At 38.8% G+C, this 25,605-nt stretch overlaps 1 protein-coding gene across 10 annotated transcripts in view; it reads right to left on the bottom strand.

Moving 5' to 3' along the window:
• The window catches only part of DLG2 (discs large MAGUK scaffold protein 2), a 2,044,734-nt gene that overhangs the window by 339,380 nt on the left and 1,679,749 nt on the right, over window positions 1-25,605 (bottom strand). For all 10 annotated transcript variants that reach the window (XM_047877315.1, XM_047877320.1, XM_047877323.1 and 7 more), the window contains one exon: window positions 15,984-16,140. In XM_047877315.1, coding sequence (XP_047733271.1) covers window positions 15,984-16,140 — 157 coding nt within the window. The remainder of the gene's footprint in view (window positions 1-15,983; window positions 16,141-25,605) is intronic.

The following is a 25,605-nucleotide window of genomic DNA, read 5'->3' as shown; positions in this document are numbered from 1 at the left end:
TATATTATGTATCATAAGAACAAGACAGACATTTTCCTGGCTTACAATCTATTGAGAAAAATAGAGTATTAAATATGTCATTGTAAATTGGTGTGGTAAATGTTGTCATAGGGAAAGAACTGGGTATATTGCATGCATTAAGAAACTCTAACCTGAATGTGTTTCTGTATGTTGTGAACACTAGGGTGGGATTTGAGAGAAAAGTAGTTAGAAGGCACTTTGAGAGTGCCTCAAAGTAACCCAAGATCTAAAGGATGAATAGAAGTTACTCAGAAGGATGTGGGGTGTGGAGCATTTTCCAAGGAAAGAAACGATGTTAAATAAGGTTAGATAATGGAGAAATGAGGGTTTCAGAGATGAGCCAGACAAATTTTTTGAAAAGCTATGATGGGGAATTTAGACTTTATTCTGATTAATTTAATTCTGATTAATTTATAACCAGTATACTCTGACAAAACATCAATGCATGCCTTCACTGTTTTACTTTCGTTTTTTAAACTCATTATTTAAAGGGAAAGTTCTAGTTATTGATTATCAAGTAATTGTTTAAGAAGCTTTCAGTGTGTCCTTTTTCACACCCAAATATCCATATATTTGAGGATATGTTTCCTCAAATATATACAGTTCTAGAATGTTAGAGCTGAAAGGCCCTTGAGAGGTCATGAGTCTCCCTGGTTTAAGAGGGGGTGGTGGTCAGGGATTTGCTCAGATTGTACTGAGTGGCTGTACCTGGAAGCTACTTTTCCTTGAGCTCTAATTCCTCAATCTGGGATTCAGACTGTCATAAATGTATCAGCAAAATAAAAATACATGAAAAAAATAGCCATAATTTCGTGCAGTTTATGTTGCACACAAAACATGAGAGATGTAGGCAATAAATGTTTTTGTAGTTTGGATCACAGCAACATTTCCAGCATGGTCCATCAGGAAAGCTTCCCTCCAAGGTAGATGTGAACATAAAGAAATAACAAGCAATGAAATTATACAGAAGATTAACTACTGGCCCTTCACTGATACCTCTCTTTCCTTCAAGCAGCAGAATCATTGATCAGTTCCTGTTAAGGAAAGGGCAACATTCTCATTTTGAGATTTCTCAAGGAGTTTTGGCTTCCTAGGACTCCTGGCTGATTCTCAGTGCTTTGTTACCTGTAAAAATGGGACTTCCACAATATTAAGACAAGCAACAAATCCACACATTCTTTAAGATTTTAATTCACTTTTAACTTCTTGAATTATATTTTAAAAGTCTAACAGTTTTAAAATCTAACAGTTTTAAAACTGCAATCAAATAGGATTAGTACAAAATCCCAGCAAACAGGTAAGACACCAAGTATACACAGTTCTATGCAAAATCTTTTACTGCCATCTAGTGGATTCTCAGGAAATAACCTCAGTCGCAATGTGCTATTTACTGTATCTTAGTGTACTAGGTTTCTATGTATATGCAAATATCTGGAAAACGTATTAAAAAAGAAAAGTTAAGTATCCAGGGTTCTATTTAATTTGGCTGCTTTTTATGCACTTATTTAACTTCTCCGTGGCTTGGTTTCTTCATGAAAACTATGAACTATAATAATGGTGCATCCCCTGCCTATTACAAGTTTGCTTTGAGAATTAACACATAAAATTGCTCTGTAAACTAGAAAGTATCCAGAAACAATGAATTACTATCCTTTGTATCACGTAGCACCACTGGATCAATGATACCCAACGAGATAAATATGGTTCTGACTGAAGAGTCCAGACCTTAGTGCCTGCCTTCAGAGTGATTTATCTTGTCTTCAGGGCTTTTGGGACAAGAGAGTAGATGTTTCCATTGAAAAGAATCCCCGGAGATTACTTTTTCCTGGATCAGATAATAATGTGGGCCTGGGGACTGAGGAAGAGGTTTACTGATATGTAAGTGGGTCCTGACATTCCAAACGCACAGTAAATATGTAGTACGGAGAGCTTCCTCTGCTACCCTTGGGATACCATCCGCTGACCCACACTTCAGTCGTTTTCTTGTAAGCTTTTTGGCTTAGTATTTTTTCTACCAAACAACACTTAAACTGGAAAACTGAGACAAATATCTTGGATCATAGATGACACAGACAAGTTAAAAGTCATGTGTGCATTTCAGTGAAAATTTTGTAACAAAAGCTTCAAAGGGTTTTCCTTCCCCAAGGGAAGGTTTCTTCAAGTTCTTTCATTCACTAACTTATTCAACACTCACTAACAGCTCTGTGTGCTTAGCACTTAGGCCCTGGGACATACTTATGGTCAAGACACACCTCTATCCTCAAGGAACTCAAAGTCTGTTGAGGAGATATTCATGCACACAAACCAAGACCAAAAGGAAAACATGGGGCATTATTGAACTGTGGGGACACAGGATCAGGGGGAGGGGAGAGGCCATCTCCCATATATCTGAACCCTGCTTAGGGCTTAGGGATCTTTTGTATGCCCTTTAATTTGGCCTCCTCTCTGTTCAATAAATTTCTCCCTCCTTTGAACTCTTTTTTTTAAATTTTTTTTTAACGTTTATTTACTTTTGAGACAGAGAGAGACAGAGCATGAACGGGGGGGGGGGGTGCAGAGAGAGAGGGAGACACAGAATCTGAAACAGGCTCCAGGCTCTGAGCTGTCAGCACAGAGCCCGACACGGGGCCCGAACTTATGGACCGTGAGATCATGACCTGAGCCAAAGTCCGACGCTTAACTGACCAAGCCACCCAGGTGCCCCCCTCCTTTGAACTCTTGAAGGTCTTAACTATAATAACTAGTGCACCCTGGTGATCATCTCAGGTGCTTTGCCTGGTTAGTTTTCACCAAACCAGTCTCCATCATACTTTTCTACCTGCAATTGATCTTAACAATTAAAATCATTTATAACAGGCTGTGGCTTCAAACATAATCCTAATTCCTTCCTTCTTGATATGTTTTTATAATTCTAAAAATGTAATAAGTGTCTACTATATGTTAAGAATTTTGTTTTTAGCAATTTTCAGTATTCAATTTTCAGACACTGTAATTTCAGAACATCAGTAATACCACCCTGACCCCAACCATGGGTATTTCCATGGAGACAAAGATAGGATTTTCTGCAGGGGAACAATTTGATGACCTACAACTACTGTAGCATCTGTCTGCTCTTATTCCTTACTTGTTCCCAATATTCTCTTCATTACCCTTGCACACTATCCTAGTTCCTTATGCCTCTTAATATGGTCTTATTTAAGGGTTTGTCTTCCTTCTCCCTGATCTGATCTGCCATTAGACTCGAGACCCAGGAGGGCAAAGATCCAGCTATTTAACTCTTTGTTCTTAAAGCTTGCCATGTCATCATGATCTTTATGTGGGTCTCAGAGGGATCCTATTCCCATTCAGCATGTGTCTCTCCTCTCTTTTCTGTCAGCCTGCATGAGTCATGTGGGCTCCCCAACCTACACACTAGCTCAAAGTTCATACCTCCTGACCCATGACTGCTGTTCCTTCAAGTCCTGCAGTTGCTTAGAACCTGGCCAGAAATTAGGAACCAGGGCAAGGGCCAAAACCACCCTTGGGAATTTGGGGTAGTAGAAAGGGAAGTAGCTCATGCAAGGGGAGAGTGCTGCTGATGGGGGTGCTCATTGACTCTCCTTTCATGTGTCAGTCATTGAGGATGGGCATTCTATGTGGGGAAGTGAGTGCTGCTGGTGGTGGTGGTGAAGAAGAAGGAGGAGGAGGAGAAGAAGGAGAAGGAGAAGAAGGAGAAGGAGGAAGAGGAGAAGGAAGAAGAGGAGGAGAAGGAAGAAGAGGAGGAGAAGGAAGAAGAGGAGGGGGAGGAGGAAAAGGAGGAGGAGGAGGAGAAGGAGGAGGAGGAGGAAGAAGAAGAAAAAAGAAAGAGAGAAAGAAAGAGGTGATAATACCAAGGAACTTATTTAGTTTAAACAACAAAATAGTAGGATGAGAAGACTAAAACAATGAGGTTGTTCTTTTCTATCACATCTGCCATGCATTATAACCATACCCATGCTCTATCTCTCTACTAGGTTAGCATCCCATGAAGGAGGGATCAATGTCTGGTTCACCTCGCTCTTCCCTCTAGCAGCCAGCATAGTACTTGAGTTGTGCTTCATATTTGACACCTGTGAAGTGTCAGGACCTGTTCAGGCTCTGGGAATATAGCAGTAAACACAATAGATCAATAGGAAGTATTTCATAATTGGAGGCATTTAATTCTTAAAGAATTAAAAAATAAGAATTATAGTCATACATATGATGTGCTTTCCATCACATCATATTTAGGTGAACTGATAAATAAATTACCAATTTTCCCCTCTCTATATCAACACATAAACACTGTTTCCATCAACATACAAGACCTGTTATAAAAACAAACTCTACCCTCTCATCCCATTCTATTCCCCTTTTCAGCAAAACTTAAAGGAAGATATCTGCAATCACTGTCATTAGTCCTTTCCTTCCATTCTATCAGAAATCTGCTCCATATGTATTCTCACTCAATTATACTATGGACATTGTTTTTTCATTTGAATCAGTAAGTTCCATGTTAAATTCAGCAGTTAATTTCCAGTCTTATGTGACTGACCAATAGCATTTGAAGCAGTTGGTCCCACTCTCTGGAAAGACTTTCTCTTCTTAGCTCCTGGATTCTACCTGATTCCTCCTACTTTCCTTGTTCCTCCTCTTCTCCCTGAGGAGGACCTTTGTGTGCTAGGCTGAGTTTGTCTCTACCTGTTACCTGTTCTACCTGGAGAAGTATCTCCATCTCAACCAGTAGAAACTCTGCTTGTCTTATGTTCAGGCAGAAGACTTTGAAGTCACCCTTGACAACTTCCTTTCTCTTTTACCCCACAACAATCTTTCAGGAAATCTGTTAACTCTCCCTCATAAACAAATCCAGAATCACTCCTTATTTCCTCCACTTCTACCATGGTTATCCATTCTTCCACTCTCTCTCATGCTGATTATTCACGTAGACTCCAAGCTTGCCTCCTGCTTCTGTCCTTGTCCCTGGGTCTCGCTGTCAACACAGTGGTCAGAGTATCCTCTTAAAATGTAAGTGAATTCATATCTTGTCACTTCTCTGCTTATAATCCTCCATGGCTCTTCCCAGTTCCCAGAGTGAAAGTCAAGCTGTTACAGGGGCCTGTGAGGCTGTGCTCTCCATGACCTGCCCATTATTCCTCTGTCCTCACCTACTACTCTTCTCCCTTTCTCCCACCCCCGTCCTGCCAGAGGGGCTTTCTCAATACACTGGCCATGCACCCCACACAGACTTGAGGCTGGCTGTTCCCTCTGTCTGGAACTACCCCAGACACCTGCGTGGCCCACTTTCCCTGCCTTCAAGTCTTTGCTACCATGTCACCTTCTCAGTGAGGCCCACCCTGATGACCTTATTTAAACTTTCAACTCCTCTCTCTGGACTCCAGATTCCCCTTACACTACTCCATTGGTTTTCTACACCTTCTAATAGATTATATAATTTACTTATCCATTACTTAAAAAAATAAATTCTTTGCTTTTCCCGCTAAAATGTAAGAATCATGAGGCAGCAATTTGTCTCTTTTTCTTTTTCTTTTTTTAACTTTTATATTTCTAATACTTATAATAGTTCGTGGCACATAATGGCTCCTGAATAAACTGTTGCATGAATGAATGAATGAATGAGTGAATAATTAGTTCTCATTAGGCACTGTGCCAATGGCTTAAATACATTACTTTATTCGATGTTTTCATCACTTAGAAAATTGCAAGGGCTTCAGGAGTTCTGCCAGAAATGGGGATGAAACTAAATACAGCACCTCTTGCAGTGTGGCCTGGTGGTAAGTGGCCAGTGGTGATGACCTTAAAAACAGCATTTTTTAACAGACTGTCTTTCAGCAGGATTTCCTCCCCTGGCCTCTGACCCTGGTTCCCCAGCCTTGCTGAAGATCCAGAGACCAATTTGTTATTTCTCCAACAAATTACTTTTTCATTTAAGTAACCAACATGTCTGCTGTCTGGAGTCCAGAACTCTTCACACATAATTCACCACCCATGCTCCCATCAGGTACATTCCTAGAGTAGTTAGCATTACAGGTGAGGAAGCTGGTTGGGATAGAAAGCTTTCTCCTGGTGTCTTGGTAATTTTGGGTAAGAAAATCACTGAACTCTTCAGTTTCTTCCCATGTAAAGTGGCAAAATGATTACTTTCCAACCCATCCTGAAGGAATGCTATGTGGATCAAATGAAATAATGTCCACAGCAAGGGACTTTGTACCTAGAAATATTGATGCAAATGGAAGAGTTATTAGAGATTAGCTAGTAAAGTAGGTTAGTCAAAGGCAAAAGCATATTGGAGCTAAAAAATCAGTCCACTTTCAGTTGAAGATCACTCCTTCCTTAAACTAGAGATCTCTCCAAGTTTTCCCCTTTATCAGGGGTCAGCCATGATGAGCATTGTCAATGCTTACATGGAGAAGGCTTAGGATCAAGTGTTCACTCTTGAGGCTTATATAGTAACTCTTAATCATCTAAACATCTTTTTGGAAAAGGAGTATATATTATAAACACATTTTAAAGCTAATATCACGTATTTAGCATTTAGCATGTAATAGAATAATTTACCTAATATGTTCCTAATCTATTGGAATTCTTATTAGTCAACTAGGAAAGCGTCTGTCTGATTTGGAAAATATATTCCATTGGCCAGAAAGCTAAAAGCTTTAAGATATGCTGAATCATGAAAAAATGTAGTTGTGTCCTTAGTGAACATAGGGGCTTATGTGGGGAGGCACACACATAGATGATGATTTCCAACATAACACGGGAAGTACTGATGGAAAATTCTGGGGCAGCACATGGGCAAAAAGAGGCTGTCATTAGCCCAGCCTGGGAACGTGAGAAGGCTTTCTGCTTTCTGGAGAAGATGTTTCCCAATAAAGACAAAGGAAGAACAGTGGAGAATTGGGGATAAAGTGAATAATATTTATTGAGTATCTGCGTAGTACAAGTATTGTTCTGGGTAATGTACTATGATTTCACCGAATCCTAACAACAACCTTGAACAGAACATGAAATTATTTGCCCAAGATCACACAGATAAGCAGCAATGACAGTGGTATTTGAACCTCTGTTACTTCTGATTTCAAAGCTATGCTTTCTATAATGCCAGCCTTCAGAAAGAAAATTGTATTTGTCAGTTTGCTTATGTCTGAGGCTGTCCATACTTTAAGTCCATATAGTGAGAAAAACATAAATGTCTGAAATAATAGAACATTTACAAGATGTATGAGCCACCACAGGAAGCCACTGTACACATAGATTCTAAGATTGAGGTGACTTAGAAGCAACATCTAGATCCTCTGACACTTCTTCAGAGGGCACAGACTATGATTCATCTCTACGCCCAGTGCTTAACAGAACCTAGCTACTGAGCAAATGTTTAATGAATGAATGAAAGACTCATCCTTGCCTACTTCTCTGAAGGCAGCTGGGAATCCTAGTGTTCCTCTCATTTGTATTTATCCAGACCTGTGTCCCAAAGGGCCCTTTGTGTCCTGAAGATTCAGAATATCTTTTTTTTTATGTTTATTTATTTTTGAGAGAGAGACAGAGTGTGAGGTGGGGAGGGGGCAGAGAGAGAGGGAGACAAAGAATCTGAAGCAGACTCCAGGCTCTGGGCTGTCAGCGCAGAACCCGATGTGGGGCTTGAACTCACAGACTGCGAGATCATGACCTAAGCTGAAGTCAGATGCTTAACCAGCTGAGACATCCAGATGCCTCTCTCCTGATACTATTCTTGCTGTAGCTCTACAAGTTGTGCTATAGAGAGTATTAATAACAATACGTAGTATTCAAGAAATGTATCAGAAAATAGCAATTATAATTTTCCTTTGGTACTATGCCCATAAAGTTTATTGGGTTTATTCATTTGATAGGTATCATTCATTAGCCAGATTCAATGTCAGACAATGGAGATGCTTTCTAAATGAAGTCTAGGACAATCCATGCATTCTCTGGTCCCCTTTTAGGTAATAGAAGGTCCTTGCTCACTCTGAGTTCTTTTGCAGAGAAAATTTAGTACATGTACAGGCACCTGGTCGGAGTTTGCACCATGGAGTTTGCACGGAGTTTGCACCTGGTCGGAGTTTGCACCAAAGGAACATGGCTATTCCTTTTGTTATAATAATGAAACACTTCCAAGTGAATTGCCAGTAAGTAATTCCTGCCCTAAGCCCTCCCCAAGTGACCCACAACCCTGGCTGCCAGAAGACTCCACTTCCCTGCCATCCTGTAGTTTGGCACTATGGCCACTCACTGGATGGGCTGGTGCTGAATTATATGTGTCAAGTTGCTAAATATTTTGAGTATTGCCCCTGATTGGAGGAGAAAAGAAGCCGGGTGACTGGGACACAGTGAGAGTAGGGGAAGTGGTGTATCTGTGGCAGGTGAGGCAGGCAGGAGCTAGATCCTATAAAGCCCTGTAGGCCATGTTAAGAAATTTGGACTTTACCTTAAGAACGACAGAAAGTCACTGAAAATTTTTAAGAAGCGGGGAGAAATGGCATGATAAGATATACTTTTAAAAGGCTTGCTCTTCCCAAAGGTTGAATGTTATATGTGATAGGGGATGTTTTTATGTCCTGGGATATCTATCGTAATAAAGGACTTATGGGGCATAGCTAGGCCTTACTGAATCCCTACTTTTTGGTGGGTGGGCCAGGCATCACCCTGGATGGTGATACTCTGAAGCCAAGGCTGAGGAAAATTGTCTCCCTTAGAGCCTTTTCACTGGCTCCACTGTTTTTATTTGAGGTGATCCCTGAGGAGGGGCGCTGTTGGGCTCTGAGGTGGCCATGAAGACAAGTCCAGTAAGGTGGAGAGAAGTCTGAGTGGGCTCCTGAGAGGCAAAAGCCAGAGACTGAAGAGTCAGTGAGTCTAGAGAAAGTGGGGTTCAGGAGATTCATGGAACAGGCACACAAGTTTTGTGGGAGGCTTCACATGCTTTCTGGGCCAGAAACCTGAATTTAACTGGTCAGGGTTGGGGCAAAAAGTCTTAATCTTTTCAAAAACATCCTCATTCTGCTTGGTTAGATTTTTCTTCAAAGGTGTTTAGTAGGGTACCCTGCTGAGAGAGGACCCTGGCATTCCTGATACTTTGATGAGAAAGCACAGGAGGGCACAAAAAACCCAAACAAGCAAACAAACAAACAAAAAACCCAAAACACACACAAAAAAACCCCACTACTATTGTTTAATTTGCCAAAAATATTCATAATTCCCTTCAGCAAATATTGTTTTTTTTTTTTTTTGAACAAAATTAGAAGACAGCCTGCCAGTTACAAAGCTGTATAAAGAGGATAAATATCTACCCATTTTCTTGGGGAAAGGTGTGAAATCCCCCTTAATCCAAATGCAGATGTTGAGCCATTCCTGTTTGGAAACAGATACTGCTGTGTTTAAGCTAATTTTAGTCTCTGACTCTTGTCTGCCTTTTGTTGGGGAAAGGTGGAATGCGTGGAGCTCAGTCAGAAAAAGTCCTAGGGGAGGGTGAAGGTTTTGCTGGAGTTTGGGTGACTCAAAGTGTTGAGGATGAGAGGAGAGAAGCTTAAGGTGCAGTTAGGTGAGAGAGGCTTAGTAAAACTGCTAGTCTGAGCTGGTGTGCTTTTGAAACAAGGTGACATAGCACAGAGCTGGGGAGATTGCTCTTGTCCCCACACCTGCATGGGCCTCAGAGCCTCTTTGGTATCTTGAGGGGTGCTGGTTTTAGGAATATAGAGACATAGGCCCTTAAGCAGATGGCCCCTACTATATGGTCACTGAAAGGTATGGGTTTGTAAGCTCTTAAGAGGATCACTTCAGGGAATTAAAGAAATAATTTGGGACTTTTTTTGAGGTGGGAGCAGGAGGAGGGCTGGATTTCAGGCATAATACTGAAAGCAATGGAGAATTGTCATGTGAGGTTAACAAGAGAAAGGTGACTTTATCAGTGTCCCAGGATGATGAATAGTGTATATATTTCTCACATTCTATTTGAATAATGTGACAGTAAGGATCTGGAATATGTGCTCTAAACATGAAGGTAGCAAGGTAACCTGAGAATTAATGAAACATCCAGGTGATCTGTGACTTATTTGTACTCTTTCCAAATCCACAATACAATTTCAACTTCACTGTAAAGATGCATGATTATCTATTGTACCTTCACCTCAACAACTGCAGTGTTTCGCTTTTGGCAACACGTATTCCCAGCCATGTATTTTGGAACACAGATAAATACTTGAAGTCCATCAAGGGTGAGCTTTGGACTTAGCAAGGTCAGCTGAGGTGCTCTTTCTGAGGGTTCTGAGGAATGAAAAAAACTAAAATTGCATGGTGATACAGAAAAGAATCTCATTATAGGGGTATTACTTCTACATGCTCTGCTCCACATTTTTCATAACAAAGCATTGAAACAAATAATAACAGAACCATTTTTATCTTTTCCTCTGCAGGAAGAATGCCTGAGGAAGCTACTGCACTAGTTAATGTGATTGCATGTTGAATGTCCTAAATTCTCCTCCACCAATACCTCAAGAATATGGTTCAATTATCGGATAAGACTCCTTATAAAAAATGCCCAAGAAGTAGAATACATAAAGGAGAAATTAGAAAATATCACTCACAGTATGTGTATAGAATGTAGCCTAAAGATGATTTCTCTTTCAGTTTCTTAGCCACTTTAGTTCTGTAGTTTTGGTGAGGAGGGGGAAGTGGGGGATAATAAAATTCTACAATGGAGCTTTGGAACCCTCCAAATTCAGGCTGCCATGTTTAGACAATGAATGAACACTAGATGGCGCCCATAATCTTAACATAGTAAAAGGCTACTTGGTTTTCTTTACAGTCAAGTAAGGCTACCTTGTTTAGGAAGAGTCAATTACGAGAATTAGAAAAATATCTACTCTGGCATTTCCTGCTACTGTTGTCCTGTGAAGTGCTCCTCACGTAGAGGTTTGATGGTCAAATACGTTTGGGAAAAGATGGATACTTTCTATGCCTCTAAAGGGATTTCCAATACACACTGGTAAACAGATGTTTTTGAAAAGTTCTTTAGTGAAGAAACCTGATACCAGGGAACCCTTTCTCTCATTAGCACCTTAATGCGATTCTGCTCTTTTACTGTCCTGTGAAACACACTTTGGGAAATGCTCTTCAGGTCCAACCTCTTGTCCCAAAGAAGGAATGACTCAAACTCTATAAAAAAAAGGTCTTCTTTAGACATAGTTATCTGACCTTTTTTAAAAACACTGAATACATTCTTAAGGCAAAATTGTTAGTAGTAATAGAAGGACTGAGTACTTACGATGTGCTTGATTCAAAGTGTTTTGCCTCCTTTCTTCCTCAGTGTGCCACTATACCTATCCTATATCTACATCTATATCCATAGCCAGATCTATGTATTCACATATAATAGATATATTGATATATTTGCTTTTAGGCTGTGAACATTTTAAGATCAGGATGTTTATCTCATTCATCTCTTGAGATCTCAAATCCTGCTACAAAAATCTGTCACATAGTATGTCATTAATGAAATGAGTTATCTCTAAAGATTGTATAGTCTGTGAGGGAGAATAGTTCTGGAAGACAGGAATGGACGTTCTGCCCCTGATTAGAAAGGTAATTATCTCGTATTCAAGTCTTCTCAATGAACACCAATTGAGGACAGAGACCTACTCCAACAGCTCTCCTCCCTGGGGATTCAAGTTTTCTTCTCTGAACTTAACTACATTACTGTTAGCATAAGTTATTTACAAAATAATCTTACAAAATCTAGTAATAAGCATTGAGTTTGTATTTAACTCTTGATTGCCATACAGAGTTTTTGTTTTTGTGTTTTCCAGGAAGGTAGAGCTTGTCCTTTTATATCTTGTGCCAGCTGTAGAGGCAAAATATCATATCCTCCATATTCCATTGTTAATAATTCCATTCTGCTGTTTCCTTTCCATAGTGTAACGTTTGAGCTTCTCAAGTTTGTTTATTCTTTTTTTTCAGTGTCAACCAATGAAATTCCAATAGTGGGTCTTGAAACTAAGTGATTTCTAGCCAGAGTTTAAATGTCTTTTTGCAAGGTAAAAAAGGGAAATGTTCCCTCTTCCTTTCAATTGCAAAAAACAGCTAATATTTTTATCATTGAACTGTCTTTGCAAATGTTATACATAAGAAAGGATATGATATCTGAATGTCAGAGACTATTGTAATGTTCTGAAAAATGTAATTTCTAAGAAGACTATAATTCTGACTGTTGTCTTCTTTTCTTTCCTGGTTCTGGCAGTAATATTTAAATGGATACATCTCCTTTTGAAAACAGAAATAGTTATGAATTTTCTTTGTTGAGCCATAAGATTATTAGCTCATCCCTTTTTCTACCACATGCCTAAAAGTTAAAACAAATAAAACCTACGGTTTCATGCATTTTTCATTTAAACGGAGCCTAATGTCATCTCTCTGACTCCGTTTCTTTACCTGTAAAATGAACATAATAAGGAGGTGACTGGCTGGCACAGTTGGTAGAGCCTGTGACACTTGATCTCAGAGTTGTGAATTCAAGCCCCATGTTGGGCATAGAGCGTACTTAAAAAATGAACATAACAAGGCATTGGGTGGTTATAAGGGTAAACTTGTTATAATAGTGATTGACTCAAAAGTAACATGGAAGTCTTAGCTCTTTATAGTTCTGTGTGCTCCCAGGGTGCCTGGGTGGCTCAGTGGGTTAAGCATCTGACTTTAGCTCAGGTCATGATCTCATAGCTCATGAGTTCAAGCCCTGCATCAGGCTCTGTGTTGACACCTCTGAGCCTGGAGCCTGCTTTGGATTCTGTGTTTCCCTCTCTCTGTGCTCCTGCCCTGTTCACACTCTGTCTCTCAAAAAGTGAATAAACATTAAAAAAAAATTTTATAGTTCTGTGTGCTCCTGAGTGTGTGCACACACAGAGCAGTGCTGAATGAGACAAGAAGGTGTTGAATGAGATCACTGACAGGTTTTGAAGAGAGATTGTGCTATGAGGAGAAAGAACACTGATTTGGGGTCAGGAGACTTGATTTTGAGTCCAACATCATAGTCAGTAGCTATGGAGCTTTGGACAAATCATTCAGCCTTTCTAAATCGCTTTTTCCTGATGTAGAAAGTGAGAGTAATAATAACTTATAGTGACATGTAGAATTGCTTTGAAGACCCCTAGAATTAATGCATGTGAAAGTGCTTTGTGTTGGGGGGGAAGTGCTGTGCCAATGTGAATGCTGGCTGTGGGGAAGTAACAGCGTGGTTTCCGGATACAGATTTTGATCCAGGGTGAGGAAAATATCTAAGTATGTTTTACACAGAATTTTAGAGTCCACCTGCTAGGCTACAGTGACATTGTAAAGCATCACCATACTTACTCAACACTATTCCATTCAATCAGCATTGTTAGGGAGACTTTAAGGTACCATTCACACGCTAAATGAGATAATTTAAGATATAAGATAATTTACTTTCATGGAGCTTTTGCCACTTAGTAAAGAAAGACAAGTCAACAAAGGTAAGTTACATCTTATACAGATGGTCCTGGAGTTAGTTGTAGTTTGACCTAACAAATTTCAACTTTACGATGGTGCAAAAGTGACACATGTTCACTAGCAACTGTACCCCAAATTTTGGATTTCGATCTTTTCCCAAACTAGCAATATGGGGTACACATTCTTGTGATGCTGGCCAGTGAGCTCCCATTCAGCCATGCCATCACGAGGGTGAACAAGTGATACACTTACAACCATTATGCACCCATATAACCACTCTGTTTTTCCCTTCCAGAACAGTATTCAGTAATTTACATGAGATAGACAACACTTACAAAATATTATAAAATAGGCTTTCTTTTCAGTGATTTTTCCCAAAAGTAGGCTAATTTAAGTGTTGTGAGCATGTTTAAGAAATGCATTTCGACTACAGTATTTTCAGCTTACAAGGGGATTATCAGGATATAACCCCAGTGTAAGTTGAGGAAGACAGATATAAATATAGATATAGATATAGATCTATATAAATACAGATTATATATATATATCTATATATTATCTATATTTATATAGATCTATATCATTTAAGTGTAGAAGAAATATGCAGAGGGGAGTAGTTGAAGGGGTGATGTTTGGCTCTTGGATGGCAGAATGAGACCCTGCCATGGGACCTTACCCTATTTCTCACATACCCTATCCATCCAGACATCTGCTAGCTAATGAGTAAGCAAAGGCCTTAATGTGTGGGAGAACTACCGGAACATATAAACCAAGGCCATCCATTCAGACCATTGGACTCAGACCAATTGACTATATTATACAGGTAAATCGTATGTGTCTGGAGGGGAAAGTGGAGAAGGTATGATGGCTAACAAAAATAAGGTCACTTGGAAAATCCTAGCTATAAATCACAGCTATAAAACAAAGATAAGTTTTTTTAAGCACACAGTAAAATCACAAACTAAGTGCTTCATTGAGTTATGAACCATAAACTCAGCCATAAGAACTAGCTCCTTAGATTATTTCCCAGTATCATTTGCATGGTTACCAAAATTTCATTATGGTCATGAACACTCATAATGGACATAACTACCTGTCACAGAGTTCATACAAGAAAGATAGCTTTATCTAGTGGAAAGAGGCAGTTAATAAATATTTCAATAAAAGAAAGGAGAAGAAAGGAGGAGGAAAGACAGATGGAAAGGTGGAAGGGGGAAGGGAAGGAAGGAGGAAAAAGAAAGCACATATGATGGGCATTAAAACTGAATATTTAAGGATGCCTGGCTGGCTCAGTCAGTGGAGCATGCAACTCTTGATATCAGGGTTGTCAGTTCAAGCTCCATGGTGGGTGTAGAGATTACTTAAAAATAAAATCTTAAACAAACAAACAAACAAACCTGAATATTTAAATCCCAGCTGTTACTGTCTCTAGTTAGGTAAACATTGACTTCACCTCTCTGAACCTTATTTTCTTCAAAAATTTTTTTAAAGTTTATTTATTTTGAGAGAGAGAGCATGTAAGCAGGGGGAGGGGCAGAGAGAGAGGAAGAGAGAGAATCCTAAGCAGGCTCCACACTGTCAACACAGAGCCTGTCGCAGGGCTTGAACTCACCCTGGTGATCTCAGGTGAGATCATGACCTGAGCCAAAATCAAGAGTCAGATGCTTAAGCAAATGAGCTATCCAAGTGTCCCTGAACCTTATTTTCATCAAACATGGGGTAATAAATTTCAGGGAGATTGTGAGAATCAAAAATCACTTTTATAAAATGCCTAGTTAACAATAAGTGCTTAATAACTTGTTGCTGGTAATTCTTGTATTTAGGTAGATGGTGTGCTGCTACCAGTTATCAATGGCACCCAACTGCATATTTTACATATTTTCATATATAGTTATATGCAACAAACAATATCCTTATAAAAATGCTGTTTTTAGAGTACAGTCATGGATCTGGAAAAAAGGTCTGCATTAAAAATAAATAATATACCTTAAAAAGTCATGCTTCTCAGGGTGTCTGGGTGGCTCAGTCAGTTAAGCAACTGACTTTGACTCAGGTCATGGTCTTGCGATTCGTGCGTTCGAGCCCTGTGCTCTGGGGGACAGCTCAGAGCCTGGAGCCTGCTTTGGATTCTGTGTCTCCCGCTTTCTTTTCCCTTTCCTGCTTGCACTCTCTCTTTCTCTCTCTCAAAACTAAATAAACATTAAAAACGCATGTTTCTCAATGTTTTATTGGACACAAGTATGTCTCAGGAAACCTAAATGAAAACATGAGCACTTTTACCTATATCTGAGGGAAGTAAGTAATAAGCATCAAACACTTTAACACCATTTAAACTGTAACATGTACTGAAAGCCATAATGCTGTGAGCCATTTTTCCTTTTAAATTAAGATGCTTCTGCAGTCATAATTGAAAGTGACTTTTTTCTCAAATGGTGTCAGATATGGAGGGATGAAGATTAAGAAGAAATACTCACGGATAGGATCTGGTCTCCTCTCTGGAGCTCCCCACTCAGATCTGCTGGTCCACCAGCCAGAATGAATGATACAAAAATACCTTCTCCATCTTCCCCGCCCACGATGTTGAAGCCCAGGCCAGTGGAGCCTTTGTGCAGGACAACCTTGCGGGGCTCCCTGAAGAAACAAGTGGAAAACAGAGCTCACGGGGTGACCCACTCAAGATTTAGGTTGCTTTTACTTTCATTGAGATATTTGATACCAGTAACTCACTACCTATCTTCTCAACATAAGATACATTAGTACTCCAAGAAAAATGCTAATTTCATGGGAGATGTCTGAGTTCCTTACTACAAAAATGCAATATCATACAAGGTCATCCCTTAATTCCAAAACATTTTCTTAAACTAGCTTTACTTCTACTTTTCCTTTGCTTAGAACATCTGTTCTTGTATTGAGACATAATTGACATATAACATTATATTAGTTTCAGGTGTACAATGTAATGATTCAATATTTGTATATCATGAAATGATCATGAGAAGGAGTCTGAGTAACATCTATCACCACACATAGTTACAATTTTTTCTTCTTGAGATAAGAACTTTTAAGATCTACTCTCAGCAACTTTCAAACATACAATACAGTATTAAGCACCATGTTGTATATGACATCCCCAGGACTTATTTATTTTAAAAGTAGAAGGTTGTATCTTTTGACCACCTTCACCCATTTCACTCCCCCCACTCATTTGTTCTTCTATTGAGCACCATAGTAGCACTCAGTAGGATGAATTCATCCCAAGGGGAGAGAATCTAGGGGACAAGAGACTAGTCTGAATAGGTCCTATCATGAAATATCTTACATGTTTGTTCGACTATTAATTAAAATTTACTCTGTAGGCAGTGGAGACTCATTGGAAGATTCTGAGGCACCAAGAATATTTAAATCCATTTTAGGAGCATTAACAAGTGGTCTTATGTAGGATTGCTGGAGAGGAGAGTGTTGATATGATGGGAGGTAGAAAAATTAGTTAGGATGTTGAGTAAGTAATCCAAATGTGAGAAAGTGAGAGCATGAACAAGGGTGACAGTAGTGATAATGAAATGAAAGGGCAATGTGAGAGAGTAAATCTGAAAGGAGAAACAGTGGGTCCAGAGATTGACTCACACAGTAGAGGAGAGATGGAATGATAGCTAAGTGATTGGCAAAAGGAGGGAGAACTGGAATCCAGGATCATGAGGATGGGTATGATTTGACATGCTTAATTCCAGGTGATGGTGGGTCATCCACGCGGTGTTCAGAAATGATTAGAGACAAAGGTTAGGAATTTGGATCCATAGAGAAGACTACAAATGCAGATTTGAGGGTCATCAGCAAAAAGATGAGAGACAAAAATCTTGAGCCATTAGTTAGTTGAGTTTGTGTAGAGGGTAGATAACTATGGAATATAGAATTTTAAGGGAGCTAGAAGACATCTAGTTCTATATTCTTAGTAGTAGTTAAAAAAAATGTATTCTCTAAGTCTTGGGTTTGACCAAGGCACTTTTGTATCACCTACCATCCTCTCCCAAATATCCCAGTTTCAGTCATTAAAGTTTCCCTTAATGATGTAAAAATGGCAAAGAGCCCGCCTAGTATAAAAAAAGAGTATTTTTTTATACTAATGACTACACAGAATCTGTTATTTGTTATAACATTCCCATGCACAAAGCAATGCATTATATATCTATGTTTGGCCTAATTTTGAGGAAGGGTGTAAAATGCACATACAGCATGGACTCTACGTAATGTATTATAATGCAATGCATTAAGTCAAGAATAGCTCGACATAGAGTTAATTTATTTTACTCTACAAATACTCTGTAAGCACTACTATACCAGGAACTGTTCCAGGTACTCAGAAAGTTTATACACAAAACAAACATCCCTGCCCCATTTGACTAAATACCTGGGTGCCCTGTGGCCCAGTCAAGATGACATATAAAAAGAGCCATCAAAGAGACTGAGCTCCCTGTTTCCTTGCTGGACACCAGATGGGAGTCTCTCTCAGGCCCCAGAGGCTACTCACATTCCTTGTTAGCTGGCAATGGCACACTGGATCCTTTTCTCATTTGGAATTTCTTTGACTTGCTCTTCCACAACTAGCTAGATTTAACTTTCTGCTTTTCAATGGTATGTGTGATATGGTTAGGCCCACCCAGATAATCTCCTTACTTTAGGATCAAGTGATTAGTAACCTTAACTACACTTGCAAATTCTTTTTCCCATATAAGGTAACTTAACTGTGGGAGTAACATCATGGGGTAGAAATCACGGGGCCATCTTAGAATTTTACCTACCACAGGCAGAGAGACAACAGGGGATAAATCCTGTAGGGCCTTGTATACCATTCTAAAACTTTGATTTTTACTCTGACAGAAATGGGGAACCACTGAGAAGATTACTTGATCTGATTTATATTTTTAAATGGTTACTTTGGCATAAAATATATGCAAGGGGCAACATTTGAAAAAGTGAGATGAGTTATGTAGCTAATTGCTATATGCGGGCAAAAGAGTGACTTGGCTGAGGGTAGTATTAGAGGAAGTGGTAGGCAGTGGGTATATTTCCAGTCAATTTTCTCTCTGTGGCCAGACTGAGTAATTTCTACCCTCCTATCTTCAGATTCAGCTGTTCTTTCTTCTGTCATATTTATTCTGCTCTTGACCCCATTCAATGAGTTTTTTTCTATTTTGGTTTTTATATTTTTCAGCTTTAAGATCCATTTGTTATATATATAACATTGTTATGTATATATTGTTATATATATAGTATATCTTATATACATTGTATATAATACATTGTATATATTGTATATATCCATTGCATACAATGTATATATACATTATATACAATGTATATAATATATTGTATATATTATATATTATATATATTGTTATAAATATGTATTGTTATATCTATAACAAATGGATCTTAAAGCTGAAAAATCTATGTATGTATGTATGTATCTATCTATCTATCTATCTTCTTTTCTTTTGTGGAGACTTTCATTTTTTTCTCCATTTATTTCAAGTCTGTGTGGAATTGCCTATTGAAACATGATGGGTATTTTAAAATCCTTGTCAAATAATTCTAACTCCTATGTTATCTCAGTGTTGGCATCAGTTGGAGATTTTCCTGGTTCTTGGAATAAGAAGTGATTTTATTTTATTATATACTGGACACTTGGGTATTACAGTATAAAATACTATATTCTACTTAATCTTAGTTTTTTTCAGCTTGTAGATCAATTTAGGAATAACTTGCAGACGCCAGTGAAATGGATATTCAGCTTCTTACTTGTCCCTTACTTGTCCCTGGTGACACCAAGGAGGCAAGTGGGGGTACCAACTGGTATTCCACTCATTCTACCTCATTTCCACTTAGTGGGGGTAGAAACTCAGCTCCCTACGGGCCCACTGACACCAACGGGGGAGTGAAAATAGGGTGCTGACTAGCACTGCCTTGAGCCATTTTGTTCTGCCTCCTTGCCTCTCAGTGTGGCTAGAAGTTCAGCTCACTACCCTACTGGGAAAAGTGGTTTGCCAACTAGCAGTGCTTCCCTCTTCCCCCTTCTACCTCAATGCCACTGACCAGCAGTAGTTCAGCTCCCTGGTGGTCCCCACCAATACCAGGAGTAGGGACATGGAATGCTAACGAGCGCTATCTCATTCCAGGCTTGTTGCAGCTGGATGAAGGTGCAAGTCCAGCCCCCAAGTGGGGAGTGGAGGTCAACTAGCATGTCACCTTGTTCTGCCTGTTTGCTGCTGGATAGGGGTGGAAGTTCAGCTTTTATTTGGCCCACTGACATCACCCCAGTGGAGGAAGTCCAGGGTCATCTTAGAACTGCCTCTCCTGGCTTCCCCTAATGGGGCCAGATGTCTAGCTATCTGCACAGTCCACTGGCACTGCAGTGAGGGTTTTGCCTTTGGTGTTTGGATAGAGTTAGGGAAATATTATCAAAAGCCTCCCTGTTCTATTAATCTATCCTTTTCCCAACCTTTTGGATACAGGTTGCAGGCTTTCTTGAGGCTTTTTTGGTCTGTCCTTATTGGTAGGGGTGCCAGGGTGAAGGCGTCTCCAGGGCTCCATTCAGGACACAGAGGAAGTAAAAAGAAAATTTAAGAAACTCACCACAGTATCACTCCTCTCTGAGCTGGTCTCACTGATTTCCAATTTGTAGTGTCTTCCCACGTTTGTTTGTTTTATTATGTCTTAAGTTGTGTGTGTGTGTGTGTGTATATGTGCATGTGTGTGCGTGTATTTTAATAAGAGGGATGATTAGAGAGAAAGAGGATACTGTATTTTGACTGCAACCAGAAGTCCAGATTCTGGATACATTTTGAAGGTAGGGGCCAACAGGATCTTGAAGAAAAAGTTGTAGAAATATTCCTCTTCACTCAAGTTTAAAACATACACTCTTAGTACAACCAATGACATTCAAGTTATACATAGTAAACATAGATGGAGAGAAAGGGTTATCTATGTGCTAGATATTATCTTTGAGGCTTTATGTGCATCATTCCATTTATTCCTCAAGACAATCTAGTGAGAGATGCACAGAGATGTCAACATGCAACTACTTTGAAACTGATCCAAAAAGGAAGATGGACAGATGATTGGATAGACAGATGAATAGATATTTTATAGAATAAGTGAAGTAAAATGTTAAAAGTGCAATCTAGATGGCAAGTGTATAAGTATTCATTCTATTATTTATTTACTTATTTATTTTTAAAAATATTTTTTAATGATTATTTATTTTTGAGACAGAGAGAAACAGAGCATGAGCAAGGGAGGGGCAGAGAGAGAGGGAGACACAGAATCCGAAGCAGGCTCCAGGCTCTGAGCTGTCAGCATAGAACCCAACGCGGGTCTCGAACTCATCAACCACGAGATCATGACCCAAGCCAAAGTTGGAAGCTCAACTGACGGAGCCACCCAAGCACCCTTATTATTTATGTTTAAATGTTTATTTATTTAGGGGAGAGAGAGAGAGAGAGAGAGAGAGAGAGAGAGAGAGAGAGAGAGAGATCAGGTAGGGAAGGGGCAGAGAGAGAGGGAAAGAAAACTTTTTACATTATTGAAATGAGACTGCTTTCCAAGTTTTTACTGATTTTAGTAAGTTAACAAAGGCAGGATTAAGACACAGATTTTTCTCACTCAAAATCCCAGAGTCTAGAGTATGATATATTCCAAAGGTTGCAAATCAGAAAGATAATGGCTTAATGTGACCCAGTGTTTACAAATTTTTGAATTGTTGCTTATGTTTAAAATTGGGAAAATTTATTACTTTATAGGAAAAAAAACAGACATTCTGTGAACACTGGCTCTTAACCTTGTCTCATAGCAACAGTTAGGCAGACATGGCCCTCTTTAGACAGGTTCATTTTCTAGTGTGCAAGAGTCTCTCATCTCCCCCTCAGGTTTCTCAGACATAAAAGCTGTATGTTGCATCATATTTGCACTTCATACAAAGCCAAGAGGAAAGCAAAAGATTTCTTTTGCTCATGATTTTATCAGAAATGAAAAAATGAAAGCTTTATGGAGAAAGCTTGGTATTTTAATAGTAAAATGGGAGAGAAGATGATTCCTTTGGAAGTAAGGATTGTCCTTACATGTTTAGTATGCTAAGTGACGCTCTTCAGAGAAAATACAGCTTTAAAAGATCTTTATGAAACAAACTCCCCATTACCATCGGGGGGAATTTTGTTAGTCACCCTTGAACACAAAACATATAATTCTTGAGTGACTACATTTTGTTTATTTTACCTGGACAAGTCTTTTAAACCAAATTATGTGGAATTTTGTCAACTTGTAGGATTTAAATACTGTTTTTAAAATAGAATTTTTATATCACAGTAATTATGATGCCTTTTTGATATTTAGTTTAATAATGAGGGGAAATGACAAAGAAATAAATCTGTAAATGGTGTGCAAATAGAATATCCTAAACAAACTCCAAATGATTTACTTTTTCTAACTTACACTTTTTTTTCTTTTTAAAGTTTTCATTTATTTTTTTGGTAATGTCTATACCCAAAGTGAGGTTCGAACTCACGAACCCAAGACCAAGAGTCATATGCTCTTCCTACTGAGACAGCCAAGCACCCCTAACTGAAACTTCTTACACTAATAACCTGTTACATTAAAATATAGATTTTAAAGAGTTTACATTTTTTTTCTGTTAGAGGATGAAAACCTTGTGAAGAATTACAAATTCTATTATACTGATACTTACGTAAGTTAACTTGTCTAAGCTAGTTGAGCTTTGGACACACAGCTTATGTTCACACAGGTAGTAAACACCAAGAACTCTCTCTTCTTTCTTTTTTTTTTTTAAGACAAATTTTTATTTTATTTTACTTTATTTATATTTTTATTTATTTATTATTTATTTATTTTTAATATGAAATTTATTGTCAAATTGGTTTCCATACAACACCCAGTGCTCATCCCAAAAGGTGCCCTCCTCACTACCCATCACCCACCCTCCCCTCCCTCCCATCCCCCATCAACCCTCAGTTTGTTCTCAGTTTTTAAGAATCTCTTATATTTTGGCTCCCTCCCTCTCTAACCTCTTTTTTTTTTTCCTTTCCCTCCCCCATGGGTTTCTGTTAAGTTTCTCAGGATCCACATAAGAGTGAAAACATATGGTATCTGTCTTTCTCTGTATGACTTATTTCACTTAGCATAACACTCTCCAGTTCCATCCACGTTGCTACAAAGGGCCATATTTCATTCTTTCTCATTGCCACGTAGTATTCCATTGTGTATATACACCAAAATTTCTTTATCCATTTGTCAGTTGATGGACATTTAGGCTCTTTCCATAATTTGGCTATTGTTGAGAGTGCTGCTATAAACATTGGAGTACAAGTGCCCCTATGCATCAGCACTTCTGTATCCCTTGGGTAAATTCCTAACAGTGCTATTGCTGGGTCATAGGGTCTATTTTTAATTTTTTGAGGAACCTCCACACTGTTTCCCAGAGCAGCTGCACCAGTTTGCATGGCCACCAACAGTGCGAGAGGGGTCCCGTTTCCCCACATCCTGTCCAGCATCTATAGCCTCCTGATTTGTTCATTTTAGCCACTCTGACTGGTGTGAGGTGATATCTGAGTGTAGTTTTGATTTGTATTTCCCTGATGAAGAGTGACAAGCATCTTTTCATGTGTCTGTTGGCCATCTGGATGTCTTCTTTAGAGAAGTGTCTATTCATGTTTTCTACCCATTTCTTCACTGAATTATTTGTTTTTCGGGTGTGGAGTTTGGTGAGCTCTTTATAGATTTTGGATACTAGCCCTTTGTCCGATATGTCATTTGCAAATATCTTTTCCCATTCTGTTGGTTGCCTTTTAGTTTTGTTGATTGTTTCCTTTGCTGTGCAGAAGCTTTTAATCTTCATGAGGTCCCAATAGTTCATTTTTGCTTTTAATTCCCTTGCCCTTGGGGATGTGTCAAGTAAAAAATTGCTGCGGCTGAGGTCAGAGACGTTTCTTCCTGCTTTCTCTTCTAGGGTTTTGATGGTTTCCTGTCTCACATACAGGTCCTTTATCCATTTTGAGTTTGTTTTTGTGAATGGTGTAAGAAAGTGGTCTAGTTTCATTCTTCTGTATGTTGCTGTCCAGTTCTCCCAACACCATTTGTTAAAGAGACTGTCTTTTTTCCATTGGATATTCTTTCCTGCTTTGTCAAAGATTAGTTGGCCATACTTTTGTGGGTCTAGTTCTGGGGTTTCTATTCTATTCCATTGGTCTATGTGTCTGTTTTTGTGCTAATACCATGCTGTCTTGATGATTGTAGCGTTTGTAGTAGAGGTTAAAGTCTGGGATTGTGATGCCTCCTGCTTTGGTCTTCTTCAAATGTCTTCAAAATTTCTTCGAAATTACTTTGACTATTCGGGGCCTTTTGTGGTTCCATACAAATTTTAGGATTGCTTGTTCTAGCTTCGAGAAGAATACTGGTGCAATTTTGATTGGGATTGCATTGAATGTGTAGATAGCTTTGGGTAGTATTGACATTTTAACAATATTTATTCTTCCAATCCATGAGCATGGAATGTTTTCCCATTTCTTTATATCTTCTTCAATTTCCTTCATAAGCTTTCTATAGTTTTCAGCATACAGATCTTGTACATCTTTGGTTAGATTTATTCCTAGGTATTTTATGCTTCTTGGTGCAATTGTGGATGGGATCAGTTTCTTTATTTGTCTTTCTGTTGCTTCATTATTAGTTTATTAGGATGCAACAGATTTCTGTACACTGATTTTGTATCCTGTGACTTTGCTGAATTCATGTATCAGTCAGTTCTAGCAGACTTTTGGTGGAGTCTATCGGATTTTCTATGTATAATAACATGTCATCTACAAAAAGTGAAAGCTTAACCTCATCTTTGCCAATTTGGATGCCTTTGATTTCCTTTTGTTGTCTGATTGCTGATGCTAGAACTTCCAACACTATGTTAAACAACAGCGGTGAGAGTGGACATCCCTGTCGTGTTCCTGATCTCAGGGAGAAAGCTCTCAGTTTTTCCCCATTGAGGATGACATTAGCTGTGGGCTTTTCATAAATGGCTTTTATGGTGTTTTAGTATGTTCCTTCTATTCCTGACTTTATCAAAGGTTTTTATTAAGAAAGGATGCTGAATTTTGTCAAATGCTTTTTCTGTATCGATTGACAGGATCATATGGTTCTTATCTTTTCTTTTATTAATGTGATGTATCACATTGATTGATTTTTGAATGTTGAACCAGCCCTGCAGCCCAGGAATGAATCCCACTTGATCATGGTGAATAATTCTTTTTATATGCAGTTTAATTCAATTTGCTAGTATCTTATTGAGAATTTTTGCATCCATATTCATCAGGGATGTTGGCCTGTAGTTCTCTTTTTTACTGGGTCTCTGTCTGGTTTAGCAATAAAAGTAATGCTGGCTTCATAGAATGAGTCTGGAAGTTTTCCTTCCCTTTCTATTTTTTGGAATAGCTTGAGAAGGATAGGTATTATTTCTGCTTTAAATGTCTGGTAGAATTCCCCTGGGAAGCTATCTCGTCCTGGACTCTTGTTTGTTGGGAGATTTTTGATAAATGATTCAATTTCTTCACTGGTTATGGGTCTGTTCAAGCTTTCTAGTTCTCCCTGTTTGAGTTTTGGGAGTGTGTGGGTACTTAGGAATTTGTCCATTTCTTCCAGGTTGCCCAGTTTGTTGGCATATAATTTTTCATAGTATTCCCTGATAATTGCTTGTATTTCTGAGGGATTGGTTGTAATAACTCCATTTTCATTCATGATTTTATCTATTTGGGTCATCTCCCTTTTCTTTGTGAGAAGCCTGGTTAGAGGTTTATCAATTTTGTTTATTTTTTCAAAAAACCAACCCTTGGTTTCATTGATCTGCTCTACAGTTTTATTTTAGATTCTATATTGTTTATTTCTGCTCTGATCTTTATTGTTTCTCTTCTTCTGCTGGGTTTGGGGTGTCTTTGCTGTTCTGCTTCTATTTTCTTTAGGTGTGCTATTAGATTTTGTATTTGGGATTTTTCTTGTTTCTTGAGATAGGCCTGGATTGCAATGTATTTTCCTCTCAGGACTGCCTTC

Source organism: Prionailurus viverrinus, chromosome D1 (genome assembly GCF_022837055.1).
Source record: "Prionailurus viverrinus isolate Anna chromosome D1, UM_Priviv_1.0, whole genome shotgun sequence".
Lineage (NCBI taxonomy): Eukaryota > Metazoa > Chordata > Mammalia > Carnivora > Felidae > Prionailurus > Prionailurus viverrinus.
Note: the sequence above shows the minus strand (reverse complement) of the source record. Positions and strands in the feature narration are given on the sequence as shown.